The 18268-nt window shown below is 41.1% G+C and overlaps 1 protein-coding gene across 1 annotated transcript in view; it reads left to right on the forward strand.

Moving 5' to 3' along the window:
- Positions 1-4547: 4547 nt before the first annotated feature.
- Positions 4548-18268, forward strand: part of CRHR2 (corticotropin releasing hormone receptor 2) — a 164187-nt gene continuing 150466 nt past the window's right edge. The window contains exons 1-3 of the mRNA XM_009333315.1: positions 4548-4557; positions 4887-4912; positions 13830-13923. Coding sequence (XP_009331590.1) covers positions 4548-4557; positions 4887-4912; positions 13830-13923 — 130 coding nt within the window. The remainder of the gene's footprint in view (positions 4558-4886; positions 4913-13829; positions 13924-18268) is intronic.

Raw genomic sequence — 18268 nt, forward strand, 5'->3', positions numbered from 1 at the left:
TGGTGTCCCCTTCTCCGTGAAGCAGCTGCCTCCCCGTCCCCTTTCCTTACCAGAAAGGTCTAGCACAGGGACCCCACTGGGGTCGCAGCTCCCTGCCCCAGAGGAAAGGGGTTTTCCTGCCATTGCCCAGTTCAGCGGGGCAGTGGGTGGCCCTGGCTGGTGCCCGTTGTCCCCAGCCTCTCGCCCTGCTGCCTCTCCTCACAGCAAGTGCTCGGCATCAGTTGCTGTTTCACCGCAGGGATCAGCAAACGGTGGGGGCAAAGGGCAGGGCTCAGCCCACGCATCCATCCAAGTGTTTGCTCTGAATTTCTCTTGAGTGAAATCTAAGAGAGGCTTTTCCTCGTGGTCCTTCTTGATCACAAGCTTCCCCCTGGGTGATGCTGGGATGAGGTGGAGATAAGATTGGCCTGTGTCAGACTGGACTTAAAACAGCTTTCCCAACCCACACTCCTAAGGCAGACTGACTTCTTTGGTGGCTTGTTTGTTTTAAGTGATGGTTTTAAGTGTGGTAAGTGATACTTGCAAAACAAATATGAGAGATTAAGCAGGAGGTACGTTGATCTTGTGCAGGATTTGTAAAGGCTGTTCCCACAGCATTAAAAAAGTGGCAGTGATCCTTCTGGACTATAGTGTAATTGGCCCATCTTTAACATTTCCTTAAAGAAAGAAAATCTGTTCTATTTCCTTGTGTTCTTTCTTTTTTTCTCCTCTCTATCTAATTTACAAAGAAAGATAGAGGGAAGACACGTCAGGGAAAGCAACAGCCTCCAAAGGAAAGCAACAATTTAATCTTAAAAGCTTTGCAGTAGCTTTCTTAGAAGACAGAATATTTTCTCAGCTCCACCAATGTCTTTTTTCCCCAGTCAGAGACCAGTGCACATGGGATCAGAGTGGCATGGCTCTACACACTTGCTGTTTTCAATCCCAAACCAGTTCTTCCTAATCTTCATTTCTTAGTCCCTCTTCTCTTCCGGGCTGTGTTTTCCCTTATTGATTTCTTTTGGTCCATAAAAATATTTCAGTTCATGTTTAGAGAGAGGGAGTTCTTGCCAGTGAGGTTATCAAAAGTATCCAGGTACCAAGAGCTGCCAGACTAATTCTTTTTCAATGAATCAAAAAAAGTCATGTGCTTCCCCCATAGATGTAATCTATGGACAGTTTTCCAGTTCCCCTGTAAATTTTGGTAGTTGGGTTGCTGCTTTAAAAACAAAACAGCTGCCAAGAAAGAAAGAAAAGAAAGAAAAGAAAGAAAAGAAAGAAAGAAAGAAAGAAAGAAAAGAAAGAAAGAAGGAAAGAAGGAAAGAAAGAAGGAAAGAAAGAAAGAAAGAAAGAAAGAAGGAAAGAAAGAAAGAAAGAAAGAAAGAAAAGAAAGAAAGAAGGAAAGAAGGAAAGAAAGAAGGAAAGAAAGAAAGAAAGAAAGAAAGAAAGGAAAGAAAGAAAGGAAAGAAAGAAGGAAAGAAAGAAGGAAAGAAAGAAGGAAAGAAAGAAAGAAAGAAAGAAAGAAAAGAAAGAAAGAAGGAAAGAAGGAAAGAAAGAAGGAAAGAAAGAAGGAAAGAAAGAAAGAAAGAAAGAAAGAAGGAAAGAAAGAAAGAAAGAAAGAAAGAAAAGAAAGAAAAGAAAGAAAGTAGCGCAGGTTAAGAATCAAAATGTCAAGTTTCCATAAAATGCCTTAAGTCTGAGAGAAATGTGTACTTGGAGTATATTCTGAGCATGCTTATATGGAGGAGCTTGTTGGCATGTAGCAACTTGTGTCTGATACAGACTCATGTGCCTGCCTGTGCGGTATGTGGAAATAATGTCTTGGAAGGTGATCTTCAGCCTCATGTATAGAACAGCTCTTGTTGCTCCAGTTGTAGAAAAAGCAGAGCTTTTACTGTTCTTTTGGGGTGCGTTTTCATCCGCAAATGTTGTTGGTAAATCTGTATCTCTGCTTTACAGCTGGATAAAACTTTGCACCACCAAGCTGAAGAGAAACGTTTTAAAACTTTGGCTCAAATCCAAAGCTCTTAAGTTCCTGTTTAACTTGAAAACACTTGAAAGTTGACTCAAAGTCAATGGCTCTATTCACATTCGTGGATTTGAGAAAAGGCATAGCTGCTTGTGGGAGCAGGCCCTTACGCGATTAAGGAAGCTTAAGTTTTCACAGCAGCTGAGCAATTGTGTTTTATGGGAACTGCAGGTTTGCAACACATATGAAATGAGGCAACTTTCTGGTACAGAATTAGATCTGCCACATGAAAATGCTGGTGCAAATGACCTGTCAGATTTCACAGGGCTGGTCAGCAAAAGGGTGAAGACTTGCACAGCAGGCTCTGAGATTTATGTTCTCTTAAAGGGTTTCTGTACATATGATGCACTGGAAAATGCATTTACTTGAATGTGAAAAACAAACAAACAAACCAACCATAAAACAAAGGCAAATGAATCTTTTGACATTTTGATATAGAGTCCTTGCTGACTTCACGTAATTTGGAGGAGGGGGGATTATTCATCAAAAACAAAAGCAAAGCTTGCTATAATTCATATGCTCTCCTGAAGCTGTTAAAACAGCCAGAGCAGTTTGAGTATATCAGCCAGTGGTGACAAGTTAAATAATATTCCTGGTCTGAGACTGCCAAAATTCAGTCCTACTGTGAATTAATGCAGTATAAACATCTCATCATGAGAAGCCTTTCCTGGTGTGGTGCTTTGGCAGGGTTTAAATCTGTAGCCATCTTGTGGTAATTACTGGATGTTTGAAGGAGGTAGTTGTATGCGAGGAGGAACGGCTGATGTTGGCTGGCTGGTAGTTTTGCCATGAAACGTTTCAGTGATATTCATAGCTGCCCTTAGCTAGAACGAAAGCAGCCTTTAGCTTTTGTTCATATAAGGCATCTGCTTACATATTATTATTCTGTCAAGAGCAGATGAGAAATAATGATTAAGTCCTCTAAACCCTGTGGCCTTTATATTGCAAACCAGAGTGCAGTTGTGCCTGCCCCGCTTCTCGCGTGCCTCTGCTGAAGCTGGTGGAGGAAGACAGTGCAGGGTCTCATTGCAGAGCATGCACTGTATCAGGTGCATACTTGTTTAGTTTCAGTCTCATAGGTTATATCTCTACTAGTACATTAAGATTGCCAGGACAGTCTTCAGCCTTCAGGCCAAACGCCAGCGAGGGGCTTGTGCCCATGCTATTAAGCTCCTTCAGCTTCTAAAATGGGAAGACTGTGCAAACTGTCCATTGAGAATGGTCCATGGTGCAGCCTAACTCCCAGATCATTCCCAGAACTGTTTGAGACACTGCTAGATTGCTTGGGTCAAAAATGTGGCCAGGAACCATACTAAAAAATTTAACAGTATAAATGATTAAGTACTTAAACCAGACCTTTGCACTGTTAGTTTTATTAGCTTAGATGGAGTATGCTGTACTCCCATTGCTCGGGGCTCTCAGTGAGTGCCTGAGGGAGGCATTTTCCTCTAAGGCAAACTCTTCATTGCTATGACTTCAGCGATCAGCTTTCTTTGTGTTAGAGATTACTGTGGGATCCTGCTGGTGATGTGATGATCCGAGAGATTCACAATGAGAAAAACAGGGTAGTGGATAATATCAACTTTTTAAGGAAGTGTGTTTCTGTTTTGTTTTTGTTTTCATTTTGCCCTATATATTAGTAAACCAAATATTTAAAAAATGTTATATTAGAACAAACATTTGCGCATTTCTAGATTTCTTTTAATAGTTCTGCAGAGTTTATTTTTTGGGGAGGTGAGGAAATGTGGGTGGTAAAAACAGGCTACACACACTGCTGAATTTAATCCTTTTTAGTTTATGTCACTCTGAGGTTTGCAGCAGTGCAAACCCAAGAAGGAGGCTGTGGGGAAAAGATGATTTACTTCAGATTAAAATTTTATCCAGTAAATGACATTTCTGCAGGAATTTACTTTTCCACTCTGTGTCTAAAAATTGAAACAGATAGATCAAATCTTGATCATGTATACGTCCTTCTTTTTTTTAACCTACACCAGTTTTAATCCCAAATGTAGTCTGTTCTCCTTTAAAGTCCTTTCCAACCTAAATGATTCTATGTTTCTATGATTCTATGAAAGTGCAAACATTAATTTTTGGATGTAAAGCTGGAGCTGTCCAGCGAGCCACATGGCACCTCCTTGCCTCCTGTAGATATGCAATGATATGTATCAAAGCACTGCATAAACATTGTTTTTGTCTCCTTATCTTCCTATTCATAACAACCAGCCTTGACAACTAAACATTTCCTGCTGGTTTGCTTTATCAAACTATTTCTTTATACAGAATTACTTTCTTTTACTGCTAATCCCTTTTTTTATCTTAATAGTTTTGAAAATAGCTTTTTTTTTTTTTTTTTAGTTGGTGAGTGTTGGGTAAAGAGCTTTATGTGTTTTATTTCTTTTCTCTGAAGAGTTAGACAAATTTTGCTATGGCCCTTATTACAAGAGAAGACGAATAAATAGAAAGTAGTCATTTACCATTGCGATCAGTCAGCTAACAAATACTGTCCTTCAGTTGAACGGCTGCTTGAATTTCATCAGTCATGTCCAGATGTACGAAAATTTCATTTCCAGTTTCTGGTGCCAGTGTGAGGATAATTGTTAGATGCTTCCTGCACTGCTGTTTGGCATACAGCATGCCATGCTTTCGTAAGTACTGATCCGTTGTCTGGGTCTGGGATCATTTGGATTGGCTCTGGCAAGCAGAAGTTCTGCCGGCTCTACATGATCTTGACAAAGGCTGTGCCATTTGGGAAGTGCGGTGGCAGGGAGAGTGGCGTTCTGAGAAAGCCGGTTCACAGAGATGGGTTTTGACATCCTGTCCTGGCCTCTGGCTCACGAGTACCTCATTGCTGTGCAAGTGAACCCACGTTGAGAGTCAGGTGCTGGGAGCGTGCTGCTCCTGCCCGTGCATGTCTTGTTCCTCAGATTGACAGCTCTATTGTGGAGCTAAATGAGCGGAGAACTTTGAAGCTGTCCTTCTCTGGGAATGACCAATTAAACGGCATGTGTTTGTGCAGAAATGCGGCTTGTTTTCACTAGATAAGAAAGAAAAGCCATTTGATATTTCAAGAGCTGAAAAGTACTTCTTCAACAGAGCTGTAAGAAAGTGAAACTAATTAAAGCTCTATAAACTTTTGCGTAATCCTGGCTGAATAACTATCCACTCTTGGTTGTGTATGCCGGGAAAGTAAATAGTGAGCAATGCAGATGGAGATTAAAATACATTAGCTGTCCTCACTGCAATCCTAAACCCTTGCCCTAGTAATAGTAGCTGAAGTGCCAGAGAACTGGAAGGGAGCCACCTGCCTCTGGGGGCTATGGGATAATCTCTCGTGCTGTTACCCAGGTTCTTGGGACATGGGAGGCTTTCTGAGTGCTGCCATCTCCGCGCCGCCTTAGTTTTGGGAGTGCTGTCCTCTAGCAGGGGTGGCTTTTCCAGTGGAAAGGAAGTTCTAGGAGGAAGGAGGAAAGAAGGCGAAAGCGAATGAAAGGAAGTGTGCTGATGAGTCCGAACAGGTTGCCTGGGGGCTGCCAGCCAGGCTCTGCTAGCAGGCGTCTCAGTGCACGGACTAAAGTATCGATTCCTTTTGAGTGGCAGTAGCAGACTCCCACAGCCCAGACATAGCTTGGGTTTCAGGAGGCTCAGGCCAGCAGAAGCAGAGACATGGCCCGTGAGCCAGCACCAGTGGCTGTATTTTGTAGCGTGGCCATCACAGGTGTAACCTTTCTGCTTTCTCAGTTCCAGTCCCAAAGGCTACTCAGAGTAGCACTGTGCTCCTGCTGTTTCCTTGTTTTGGGGGTGAGGATGTCCAGGGACCAGTCTGCTCCTTCTGTTGTCGATTGACTCTTTCAAAGCAGAGAGGAAGGCCAGGTTTATCCCTCTGGCTGACAAGAATGATGTCTCAGAGCACGTGACAGGATTCTGACTAGGCGAGCTCCAAATCAGATGGAGTGAGGATCTTTCCTCATCCTGCCTCATGTCCTAACTGCTAGGAGATCAGCTATTTAGTCCATCTTGAACTTGAGAGACCTTCCCAGGTGTAACAAACCCCTACTTTCTCAACACAAGTGTCTTTTCATGAATATTTTCCAGTCTTCTCAGACTTTCAGTATTTCTTTCTTTTGGACAGAAAAAAAAGTTTAAAAGAAAATTATATCTTTAAATATAAAAATAATTTAAAAATACCTTTTCATAGTATTTGACATAATATTTTAATCATGATTATGTACAGAACAGAGTCGAAAAAAATTAGAAACATGAGTGAAAAAAACCTCAAAGCCTCTAGATTGCTGGTTATTGTTCAAGATACAGTCTGTAAACTGTTTATTACAGGATTGCTAATAGAAAGGGTTTGGTGGTAATTGTTATCTATTATTATTTTTACCATAGGGGCTATATGTCCTGGAATCAAGGAATGAAAAAATAATTTATGCTGGAAGGGACTGCTAGAGGTCTCTTGTCCAGCCTCCTTGAAGCAGGGCTAATTCCAAAACCAGATCATGTTGCTCAGGGCCTCATCCAGTTTGGTTGTGAAAATCTGCAAAGATGGAGATGTCACAGCATCTCTGAACCTCTTTTCTAATGCTCAGCCGTTGTCGTGGTGCATAATTTTTTCTTCATGTCCTGTGAGATTTTCCCTTGCTGCAACTTGTGAATGATGCCTGCCTCTTGTCCTTTTGCTGTAACCTTCTGAGAAGAGTCTGACTCCTCTGTAATTCCCCTTCAGGTGGTGAAAGGCTGTTGTTAGACCTTCTCTTGTTCCAGTCTCGGAGTTAAATTTCACTGTGATATGTGCTTTTCAAATACTAAAGGTGGGCTCCAGCCCAAGAGTTAGTAGTTTAAGGAAGAAGCAATGGATGGAGAGAAAGAGAATTAAGAATGAGCCAGTGAGGTGACACTGGTCATCAGCAGTGAACTATCATGAAGTCTTGGGTCAAAGGAATATTTTATGGAGGATATAGAGGTACCATTGTCGACATTCCATGGACAGTGAGAGCAGATATCACTAGCTGATTAAAGCCTTGATCAAGAATGGGAGATGGGCTTTTACCTTTTTTAGGTGGGAGCGTGCTGGCAGAGACATGAAAAACAAAGATTAGGAGCTCACATTTGATGATCTAGAATTGGGAGAGCCTGTGAAGGGAGGCCTTGAAATGTAGTGGCAGCGTGATAATGATGGATGGGTGAATGATCTTTGCAGAGACTATTAAAGTAGATGAGAGTTTGCCTGGGAGAGCTAGCTGAGATACTGGCATTCATTTGGGTAAATGTGACTTTTAAACTTGAGCTACTCTGGATTCCCTGTGTGTTTTGTCTCCAGTGCATAAGTCATCTCGTCCTAAAGTACATGCTTAAAGTAGAAGTGATGGATTGTTCCTTGATAGTGCTTCCTTGTTCCACTGAATATTAGGGAGCCTAAAGCAATGCCTTCTGAAATAGGTGAGTGAGGTGAATCACATTTGAGCTGCTGAGGGGATTCATAGTAACATGAATTGGGTGGAAAAAGCAGGGAAGAATTAGTCATGGGTTTGATGTGAAGACCTAGGACCTAGCAGACATGAAGGCAGGAGTGCTGTGAAGGGCTTGCTCCCCTTCCAGGTTCTGAATATGATATCCACAGGTATGGGGAATGAAGAACAAAACTCTTCCAGTGTGTGAAATTGAAAAGTCTTTCCATTAAGCAATTTTATTTGAAGACAGCTGTAGCCTGTGATTCAAATGCTATTTTGCTCCTTTTTAATATCTCATGTTGCTTTCGGAGGGCATGGAGACTTGCTGGGACAAGTCCAGCTCATGGGTGGTCTTAAACAGTTTTGCTTTGTATGCTGTGACTCAGAAAGGGACCTAGCACTTGCATGGTTTTCAGTGGATGAAGAACCTCCCCTCTACGTCCCTATTCAGCAGAGCACGTAGGCAGATGCTTAATGAAGGCAGATCTCCAAGCTTCAAAGACAACAGTGAAGTTCAGTGGTGGGCTCAGTGTAGCAGATGCTTGAGGTTTTTAAATTTATTTCTGAATAAAGATAAATTTAATTTTATGCTTAGAACTGAGCATGTGTTTAGTTGCTTTATTGAACTGAGGTCCTACTTCCCGTTCCGTGCAGACTTACATTCTCTTTCTCCAGACTTCCTGGAAGAGCTGCAGAACACATGCTGGCCTCTAAGATCATAGAGCAATGTCTCCTGGATCATTTGGGGTTCACTAGCTAGTAGCACTATTTTATCTAGCCGCTTGGATTAACTTAGAGACAAGTAATAACATGGAGTTGAAAGAGCTGAAGGATGACTCGAAAAGGAGACTCTTTTTCTTGAACTGTGCTAGCAGTCTTTCCTTTTACTGTAACCTTAGCTGGCTCAGGTTTCAGGTTGCAGGTTCCTGTGAAAACTTGTATTTAGACCTTCTGTCACAAATGGAAATTATTTTTCTGGTGAAGCAGAGCCAAACGATTGTATACTGCCAAATGCCGCTGCACTGGCGAAGTTAAGTTACTGAATTGAGAAAGGCCAAAGAGATCTTGAAGCAGAGGACTGACTTTTTTTGGTTCTTCAACAAGCAAAGTACTTCCACCATGCTGGCTCTCTTAGCACTGTCCTTTAATAAGCATCTCTTTTGCATACTTCTTGTGCATGAAGTAACCACACGACAGTCAGTATAAATCCATCCTGGCCACAGAAAAGACTGCCTTCCCCTCCTCTCCTAGGCTGTTCTCTGTTTTCGTCTTTAAGTAGCATTCTTCACTCTCCTGGTTGTGCATATTCCTTCAGGTGATTAGTAGCCAGCAAATATTCTGGGTCTCCTCACTCTCTCCCATGTATTGCCATCTCTTGTTAGAGAGAAAGAGCTTCTCAGATTAATGTTGGCATTTGTTATAAGTGCATGCCACTGAATACCTGGTGTTTTTTCGCAAAGCATCTGTTTTCACACACAAGTACTGGTGGTGGCAGGAACCCGTGCACAACTTGCCACATGCCCACCTGCCCTGGAAACTCCCTAGCTGTATTCAAACAGAGAATGGGTTTTGTCAAGGAAGTGTGGGATTTTCTTTGATTTTGCTGCATCAAGCTCTTTCACTAATTATATTTTCATGGTGAAGTTAGATGCATGTGTTTCCCTAAACTGAGCTTCTGTGGACAAAACTGAGAGTTTTTGCATTTAATTGGACTGCTGCTCTGAGACAGTCCTTCCCAAACCTTCAGGTGAACACTCGATCTCATCGTAGAAATGGTGCATTTGGAGAGCTTAACTTAATAAGGTTACCTTTGAGCCAGGAGTATTTCTCAAATTAATTTATTTGAATTGTCTAATTGAAGAACTAAAAATTAAATACAAGTTTTCCTTTTCTTTTTCTTCTTTTTTTTTCTTCCTTTTTAGTTCTGGGGCAAAACTACGAAGTAGCAGCTTTCTGTGTGCTGAAGGCAGTTTCACTGCACTGTTGATGTTGAAATGAGGTAGAATTTAAGGCCTCAGCACTCCCAGATGTTTTACAGAAACCCCTGGGAGGAGGTGCATCAGGAGTCTTAACAGCAGTGCTGCTTCACAGAAATGAAGTGTAGGAATAAGCATCCTCCTAACATGATCCATGCCATTACCATAGATGTCTACTCAGGAGGCGAAAGTGCTTTGACTTTATAAGGAGCACAGATGGCTGGTTTAGACTGAGACTTCATCTTTATGTGGCAATGGAGACATGAGATGGATCCTTCTTTTGTCAACTGTGGACTGAGCACATTTTGTGGTTGATAACTACAAAATTGTTTGGTGTTGGAAGGTCACTTCATCTTGCTCAGTAAAAGAAAGAAAGCAGTAGTAGTCCAGAAAATTTTATAAGATGGTGATGTGTTCCTGTCTTCTGTAGCCATCACCTCTAAGAATGTTTTTCTCTCTCCTTTTGTATATAGTGTCTAAAGAAAATTTAGGAAGGATTCATCTAAGGTACTTTGTCCTTATAGTGGGTGAGACCCAGCTAATGCAGTCAGTGGAGGTCAGGGACTGATTCATTTCAACTTAAAGATTTAAAATATGGCAGATGAACTGCACCTGAAAAATTCCTACTTCGCTTCCTGAATTGCAAAGGAATCCCCAGGTGATCACCTCAGCTGTTGCTCTCTTTATTTGGAAGTCTGAGCTATTTGAGATAAATCCCACTGGTTTTCTGTGAGCGGATTTCTAATGAGATGCTGTTATAGTTCCACAGGATGGATTTCTCTAGGACCTCATAAGTACTAGATACTACATTTTTTTGAAAGGGAGAATTTTTGCTCTGTTACTTTGAGACTATGTCTCAGATGCCAGCACCTCTGCTTTTGTTCAGCATGCCACCAGCAGATGTTTTACAGGGAGGTGTAACAGCTTTTTCTAAAAAGCTGGCTTTTATTAGGCAACTATGGTATATGGTATCTGGGAATTCTTATGTGAGAATGGGACAGTGGAGCATATGCATCTGTCCATGTTTGGCAGCATTCGCTGCCTCCGAGCTTATCTCCCCCATCTTGGCAGCCAATGTTGCACTGTCATGTGTCACCCTTTTCCATTTCAGCTCTTTCCTTCAGTTTTCAGTCATGCTGACTTCATCCGCTCTGCTGCTGCTTGTTGCTAGATATTTAAACTTATATGATGCTGTCCATTGTATCTCTGTGGTAGCCCCATGCCTATATTGGCAGTTTTGGATCCTATTCATAGCTTTGGGGGCTTGTTTATATTACTGTAGCCATTTCTTACATGTTTGAGAGATGAAAACAACCTCTCCAATGCAGGTGAGTTACAGTATCAGTGTTCATTTGTTTTTTATAGATATATATCACTACACAGTGGAACACAATAATCTTTCAAACCAGGACTCTATGTTAATTGTTTTTAAAATTAAGTTACAAGTCCTCTCTAATCTGCATGAAATAACCACAAATTCTGGTAGGAACTGAGAGGAGGTAACACTATGATGGATCAAATATTTGTCTATGCCCAGAGCTCTCCATATGGATCCATTGAGGCATGTTACATATATCATATAATGTTGCATATGTGTTTTTATGACTTCGTGTTAGTAATTTATGAGGGTATTTGTGTGACTAAGAACAAATTCTGCATAAAGAAATGTTTGCAAGGTTGGACCCCTTCCATTTGCAGAGGGGCACATGCTACTCTTAGTGTCTTGCAACTTCAAACAACGTAACATAGCAATATGTTACTCTCTCTTAGGTTGTTGCCCTTTTCATCTACCCTTCCCATATCTAGAGGTGATCTTATGGTGAGTTCCTCTGATTGTGTCTCGCAGTTGCACGCCCTCTGACAGAGATGAAGACCTTTCATGGATTAATGAAGAGCAGTGACCATAGCCAAAGGGAAAGGTCTAACGAAATGACCATGAGAGGCACAGACAGTGACGCACAGGAACAATTCATCTATTCCTTTTCTGAAAGTCCTCTCAGATGTGAACGGGAAGTTGACCAAAGGCTCCATATATTGTTCTGAAGAGTTAGAACTGGCCTGCAGACTATTAGTTGGTGCCCCTGCTTTAGAAAGTAAAAGACTCCTTTTCACCTTAATCTCTGGCTCAGTGCATTATTTTTATTTGTTCATAAAAGTCCACAGGTGCTCAGAGAAATTAAGATAGACATTTCCGTGCACGTTTCAGGTAAATGTGCAAAACAACGTAGAACTGATTTGGTGGGAAGAGGTCATGGAATAGTAGCTGTCTTAAGAGAAATGCAGTTTGAGTAAAGTGGTGCATTAGTTACTCAAAGTAACTAGTATTTCAAAATATATACACAGTCACAGGCCCAATTACATATCTTTAAAATTCTACATTACTTAAATTTTTCTTTTTTTGCTGTTCTTTACTATTCTCAAAAGGGTTTTTTAGGCTTTTGGGGTTTGTCTGCTTTAAATAATACAATTTTTAAAAAGTATCACACACAAGAAAGCTGTTCGCTGTGGTTAGTGGAGAGAAAATGAAAGCAAAAGTAACATAATATGTGGAAGGCGCTTTTCCCTCTAGCCAAATGAACCTACGTTGACCCTAAAGCAAATGTGACATTTAACCTTTCTTGTTCCTACACATGCTGTGCTAAGCTTGACCTCTGTCTGTTCTTTCCCATCATCTTACAAAGCAGACAGCTGAACATGCAGTGTATTTACAGTACATGGAGATGTCTCAAGTTTCTTCTTTGAAGTGAGACGGTGCTTTGGCCTGTGAGGTAGCAGAGTGGCAGAGGGTTAGAAGGGAAGAAATGCCTCTGCTATGTCAACTCACGTGACTGGGTCTGACATGAGGCATGACCACTACAGAGTCTGCTTTCTGGCAGGCTCGGCTGGAGTTCTGTGCCTTGTAAGATTACGGCATCTGCTCTGGCTGCAGAACAGAGCCATTGCCTTTCTCTATCTCCTTGACCTGACCGTGCATGGTCAGTACCCTGGAAGGCTCTGCTACGGGAGGCAGTAGTTTGAGTCTCCCTGGAGGAGAAACAGCAGCTTCACGGTGTTTATTTGAAAAGAATGAAGTCTGAAAAAGGCTTTTTGTTTGTATTTCAAGACTTCTGATTTTGTAAAATAACAGCAAAGTGAGAAATAGATAGAAATAGTATTGTACAAAGAACAGTTGTTCTTTAGAGACCAACATTGCTGATGAATTCTATTGCCATGATCATTTACTCCACTTCTTATTAAGTGACAAGGAATTCAGTGACATAAAAAGTGTTCTGCAATCACTTAATGCATCTTAAAGCACTGAAATGTAACGTCAACATTCAGGCAGCATGGTCGTTTCCCTGAGTAAAAGCTGTCTGTATTATGTTAAGAGTCATTCTGCATAAATAGAAAAGCAACGGCATTTTGTGTGTTACCACGGTTTTATATCCCCTCAGAAATAGTCAGGAAGACTTTGTTTCATAGTTTGAAAATGGAAGTTTCTGTCATTGATGTGTCACTCCTGAATTTTCTCACCACATTTAGTTCTGCCTTTCTTAAAGGGCTTTTCAAGAGCTTCTCTTGCTCCAAGCAGTATCCCAACTCAGCTGTACATTGAGATGTATAGTACTGTGGGCTTCTTTCCTTTGTCTGCAGTGGTCACTTCAGTCATTTAATTTCTGAGTGTGAAAATGACAATGTATTCCTTGGATTCAACTCAAAATATACATATCCTAAAATTTGCTTGGGGATCTACTATTATCCTGTACTGAACCCACAGCTTTCTTGAAGTGCCCGTGTTGATATTACTGCTCTCTTTCTTGCTAGCATTTGCCCTGAGTGGAGGGCTCAGCACTCTGAATTCTGAGAGTCAGAAACTTGTGTCTTTTTTACTGGCTAAAAAGAGCCAAGGATCACCTTACAGGCATGCTTACTTTTTCTATACAGTCAGTGGAAGCACTTTCCTCAAGCCTGCTAAATTGCCCTTTGCCAATTAATGTCTCTCTTGAATGTGTAAGGATCTTTAGCACCCATGTAACCGTTAAAAGTTAGTTGAAAAAATTCCACACGTGATCTTTAATGGGATGTGATTCATCTTCTCTATTTTAGGCATCTACTTTTAGGTGAGAGAAATTGTGTCCTGAGCTTTGTTAATGCTGTTGACCGGCTCCCTCAAGAAGAGGTCCAGGATAGGTGGTTCATTTGTAGATGCCTACATTTAGTCAGATGAATGCCACCATGGAGCTAAGCAAGTATAACCGTAAATCTTCTCTGTCATGAGGGGATATCTGTACCTGAATCAGTTATGAATGGGAACTGCTATAAAGTGCTGGGGATTGTTGTACTCATGAATGAGAAAATCTATCCTGTGCTGCTGCTTTACTGTTTGTTTTGTTCTGTTTCTGTCTGTTCATCCAGATCGTTCTTCACTGTGAATCTTCTGTGAATCTGCCCTTGTCTGTTCTGCTGGAAAAGTACTGTGAAGCTTTGTCAGCCCACACCAATGTCACAGGTATTTATTTCTCCATTTCTTGTTGGCTTCTTGTTACTGTAGGATCTGTTTTCAAAGTGTCCTTGCTCCAGGAACATCTTTTCTGGCTGAGATAAACATAGTGTCTCCAGCCTTCGGTTCTCATTGGCAACAACGTACAGTGGTGTGACATGGAAAGAAAACTTTGAATTTTGCACACCTGGAAAGAACTTCAGGTGAACTAATAATGACAGCCCTTTTTCATAATTTAGTCTGTCAAACTCACTGATATGATAGTTGAAGGTCAGTACAGTTAAAGTGTCTGTATGCAGGCTGGGCCAGACTCGTTGCCAAAGGCTGTCCGCAATTCTCCGAGTGCAGCGTGGGACATCCAGGTTGGGCAGGCAAAGAGAAGTGGATGTGCTAGTAAAATCCAGCCCTTGTGTGGCATTCACTGCAGAAACTGGGGTGCTCTGACCAGACGGGCATCTCATATAAGCTAGGGATGAACCTTGGACCATTTCAGTCAGATCAATGGAGCATTTACCATGAGAAACACCAGTCCTTTAAATCAGAACACAGTACATATGTTTAACCTCAAAACTTTACCATTTCTGTTTCCTGATCCCACCATCAAGCCTCCAAAGCCTGACTCTAACGCTTTAGGTAAGGACAGAAAGCTTTTCTGACAGAGGGGTAGGGCAGGGGCACGTAGGGGCACTGGCAGTGGTGTAAAGGGAGTATCACATACTCTCTAGAAGACTAAGGGCAGACAGCAGGAAGGAGTGGGGGGAATATAGTACCTTTGCTTTCCTCATACCAGTTTTTGAAAGCAGGGCAAAGCACTGATTCTTGTGCTTGATTCTTGGCTGAAAGACACCAGCACAAAAATGATACTCTAAGAGATGTGAAACTGCATCCAGCTTTGCTTCAGAAGTGGGAGAGGCACACTCACAGCCGCTCCTCTGTGGAGTGACTGAAGGGGGGCTGTGCTGCAATGAGTGATGCTACTAGGGCAAAAAGTACGTTTGTTTCTTTCCCCTTCAATTGTCTCTCCCCCAGTAAATCTGCATGGAGGGAGGAGTTTAAAATATCTTGTAATAATGTAGATATTATCATTCAGCCAGTTCTTCAGCCCTGAGAAATGACAAAGGAAATGAGGCTTAAGGAAGAAAAAATCTTTCAGTATAATGTATCAGATCAATTGTGTTTTACTCCGACTGTATCAATTCCTTAAGGACAATAAGCTGATATAGATAAGCTGATCAGACTGAAGTCTGAAGGTTGTGTTGCCTTAACTGCCTCTTAATTTGCATATAAATGGTTGTGTTGACCTGTATTATGAATCTAGCCTGAGCTCTGCAACTTGTGTCATTGTGTTCCAGGGAGCAACTCTCCATCATGTGGTATATTTGCTTGTATAAATTTTAATGACCATCTATTCCATTCTGTAGCTGGAAACAAAGGAAAGATAGATGAGGTTCTGTGAAACCTTCCACAGTTTTAGACCTTTCTTTCAGGTTTTCTTTGCCTTTTGAATATTTTTGTAAATATTTTTGTAAAACTTGCCATTAATTCATAATGTATTTTTCCTTGTCCAGAGCTTCTATTGCAAAAAAACAAATTTCACAGCAGGCTGTCTTAGAAGTTGACTAACAATTTACTTCTCAACTGTTGACAAAAAATAATTTTCTGGACTATTTACATGGTGCATGAACACAGGGCATCTTCTCAGGCCGAGTGCAACTGCTATAATAGCATTTTAGTATGAAAAGGGAAGAGAGAAGTCACAGAAGCCTCTCTTCTATTGCACTATCATTGTAAGGTATCACTGATCAAAAAGGTAAAGCCCTGCTCTGAAATTAATGAAACTTGATTGTTATATAGAGACAATCCAACATGCAGCTTTTCTAGAACATACCTTCCCATGATGCTTGTGACCATAGCCCTTTCTGCAGCATGCTGCAAAATCCTGTGAACGTGTACTCTGCTTTGAGCATGGGCTTATAGTAAAACCCAAAGCTGCTTCATGTTCAGACCGGTTGGGCGTAAGCCCAGCCTCAGGCATAAGCATGAAGTGAACTTTGGGACATACTAGGAACAAAAGTTCACTTTTTTGCTTAGCACAGGCCGATGTACTTTTCTCAATGTGGTGGATCATCAGCATGGTGCTTCTAACCACTACATGTTCATTTTGTCTTCCATGACAATTGCAGGATCTTCAAAACGATCTGGACTATTCAGCTATAAGTCTTCTCATTAAAAATGGAGGTCTGCAGTATAGTGATACCCTCTTCATAGTCAATAAAGTTCTAGTTGGTACAGTTAAAGTCCAAAGCATGATTGCATCCTAAACTGGGATCTAAAATGAAGCAGAAATGAAATGCTTTTTCTTTAAAGGGATCCAAGATAACAAGCTCCTGTGACTAAGTCCACTCTAATTTTTTGACGTCCAAAATTAGGTGAGCTGTGTGCATCCTTCATTTTGAACCCTCATAACAATAAGGATGTATCACATGGAAACATTGGTGTGCTCCATTCAGCAGCATGGATGTATAGAACCAGACCATAGAGTCTGCAATGTCTGAGTCTTTTCTCTGGCTCACTTTCTTTGACACAGTGCAGATACCATATTTTAGAAGGGAAAAAAATCAACAAAAAATCCCCAAGGAGAGCCATATTGAACAATCTTTATTTATAGCTGGGAGAACAGTAAATATTAAAGTTTTGTAATTGGTTATCTTCCCTGTCTCTTTTCCAGAAGATGCTGTTAATTAGTCCAATATGTTAATTTCCTCCCCCTATAATTACTAACTTCACCCCCCAAATATGTTCACACTAAGTATCCCAAACAGATGGCATAAAATGCTTCTGAGAATTTCATGTATGTGTAATTTCACTGAATTGCTGAGTGAATGACATTGTAAATTCAGTCTGAAGTGATTTAAAGCAAGCAATACTTTTTCAGAGTTGGAAGGCAATATAACTCACTCTCTCTTTTGGCCATTGTTTCCTTGAAAAATCCCTGGATGACACATTCATGATTGCTTGGGTGCAGCTTTTGATCTTGATGGGAATGCGTGTTTGTATTTGTGGACCTGAAGAAGAATTTTATTTAATTATTAATTTGCTTTCATATATCAGAGGAATCGGTTGAAATGGCAGGATTTTTCTACGGTGACTCAGATGAAGATGTTTCTGATGTAATCTCCTGATATGGTTTGGCTAGAATTACAGTAATATCCAGGATGACTGTATGACTGTAATTCTGTATATCTGTATGATACGTGCACTGAGTTACAGCTTGAAGTTTTAAAGGGAGTTAGAGGAAGTGGGTCCTCAGTTCACACTGATATTCCATGGGTTTTGTCATGCGTCCCTTCACATCCTTTGACTTTCCCATCTTACATCTTTCCATTAGAGACTACAAGTCCTGGCTTACATGTGATCCTACTCAATTTTAATCTCCATGGAAATCTTTTGATCCCACTTTTTGGTCCATTGACATGTTTGGCCACACAATCTTTAAGACCTTGTCGAAAGATGATTCATCCGAAAACAGGAATTTTGTCTAAAAAATAAACCAGAAGGTGGATGGCTAGTGCTACTGTGCTGATTGTATCAATATAAGAACTGCATTCCCTGTTTTCCTTCTCTTTCTTATCCTTCAGTCACTTTGAAGGTTATAATTTTAATTTATGGTGTTTAAGGCTATTCAGACAACCCAGTAAAGGAGAGACAGTAGATTAGATGTCATGCATTTCATTTCATGAAGTCCTGGGATATACTGAAAAGAAAAATGATTTGTTGCCCCTGGTGACTGGATCCTCTTGAGGTGGGGCTTGGTTCCTTGCCCTCATTCTGGTCACTTTATAGTACGGTGAGAGACTGTTGTCTCACGGAAATAGTGTAAACATCCTGATTCTGAGTGGTGCAGGATTTCACCTGTACAAATTCTAGCTTATACTACTCTGATGTTGTTTTCTCAAGTCTCTGGGGAAGCTCTGGTTTAAGGAACATGTTGGTGGGTGTGGGAGGAATGTATCCAGGGATGGATTCCAACACACAGCTCCTCAAAGATGTTCATCAAGTCTCCGACTAACCTGACATCACTTGGAGATTGCCATAATTTCCCCTGTCGCTGGGACAGTGTCTTATACTAGAGGCTTCTCCAGTACTTACAATAGCACAAAATTGGAAAGGTATGAAAAGTGGTCTTCTTTTCTTATTCTTTGTTGAACCTCTTTGTTGTGGTACAACCCTGGTAGGCAGCTAAGCCCCACACAGCCACTCGCTCACTCCCCCCAGTAGGATGGGGGAGAGAATCGGAAGGGTAAAAGTGAGAAAACTCGTGGGTTGAGATAAAAACAGTTTAATAGGTAAAGCA

The sequence above is a fragment of the Pygoscelis adeliae genome, unplaced genomic scaffold (genome assembly GCF_000699105.1).
Source record: "Pygoscelis adeliae isolate BGI_AS28 unplaced genomic scaffold, ASM69910v1 Scaffold88, whole genome shotgun sequence".
Classification (NCBI taxonomy): Eukaryota; Metazoa; Chordata; class Aves; order Sphenisciformes; family Spheniscidae; genus Pygoscelis; species Pygoscelis adeliae.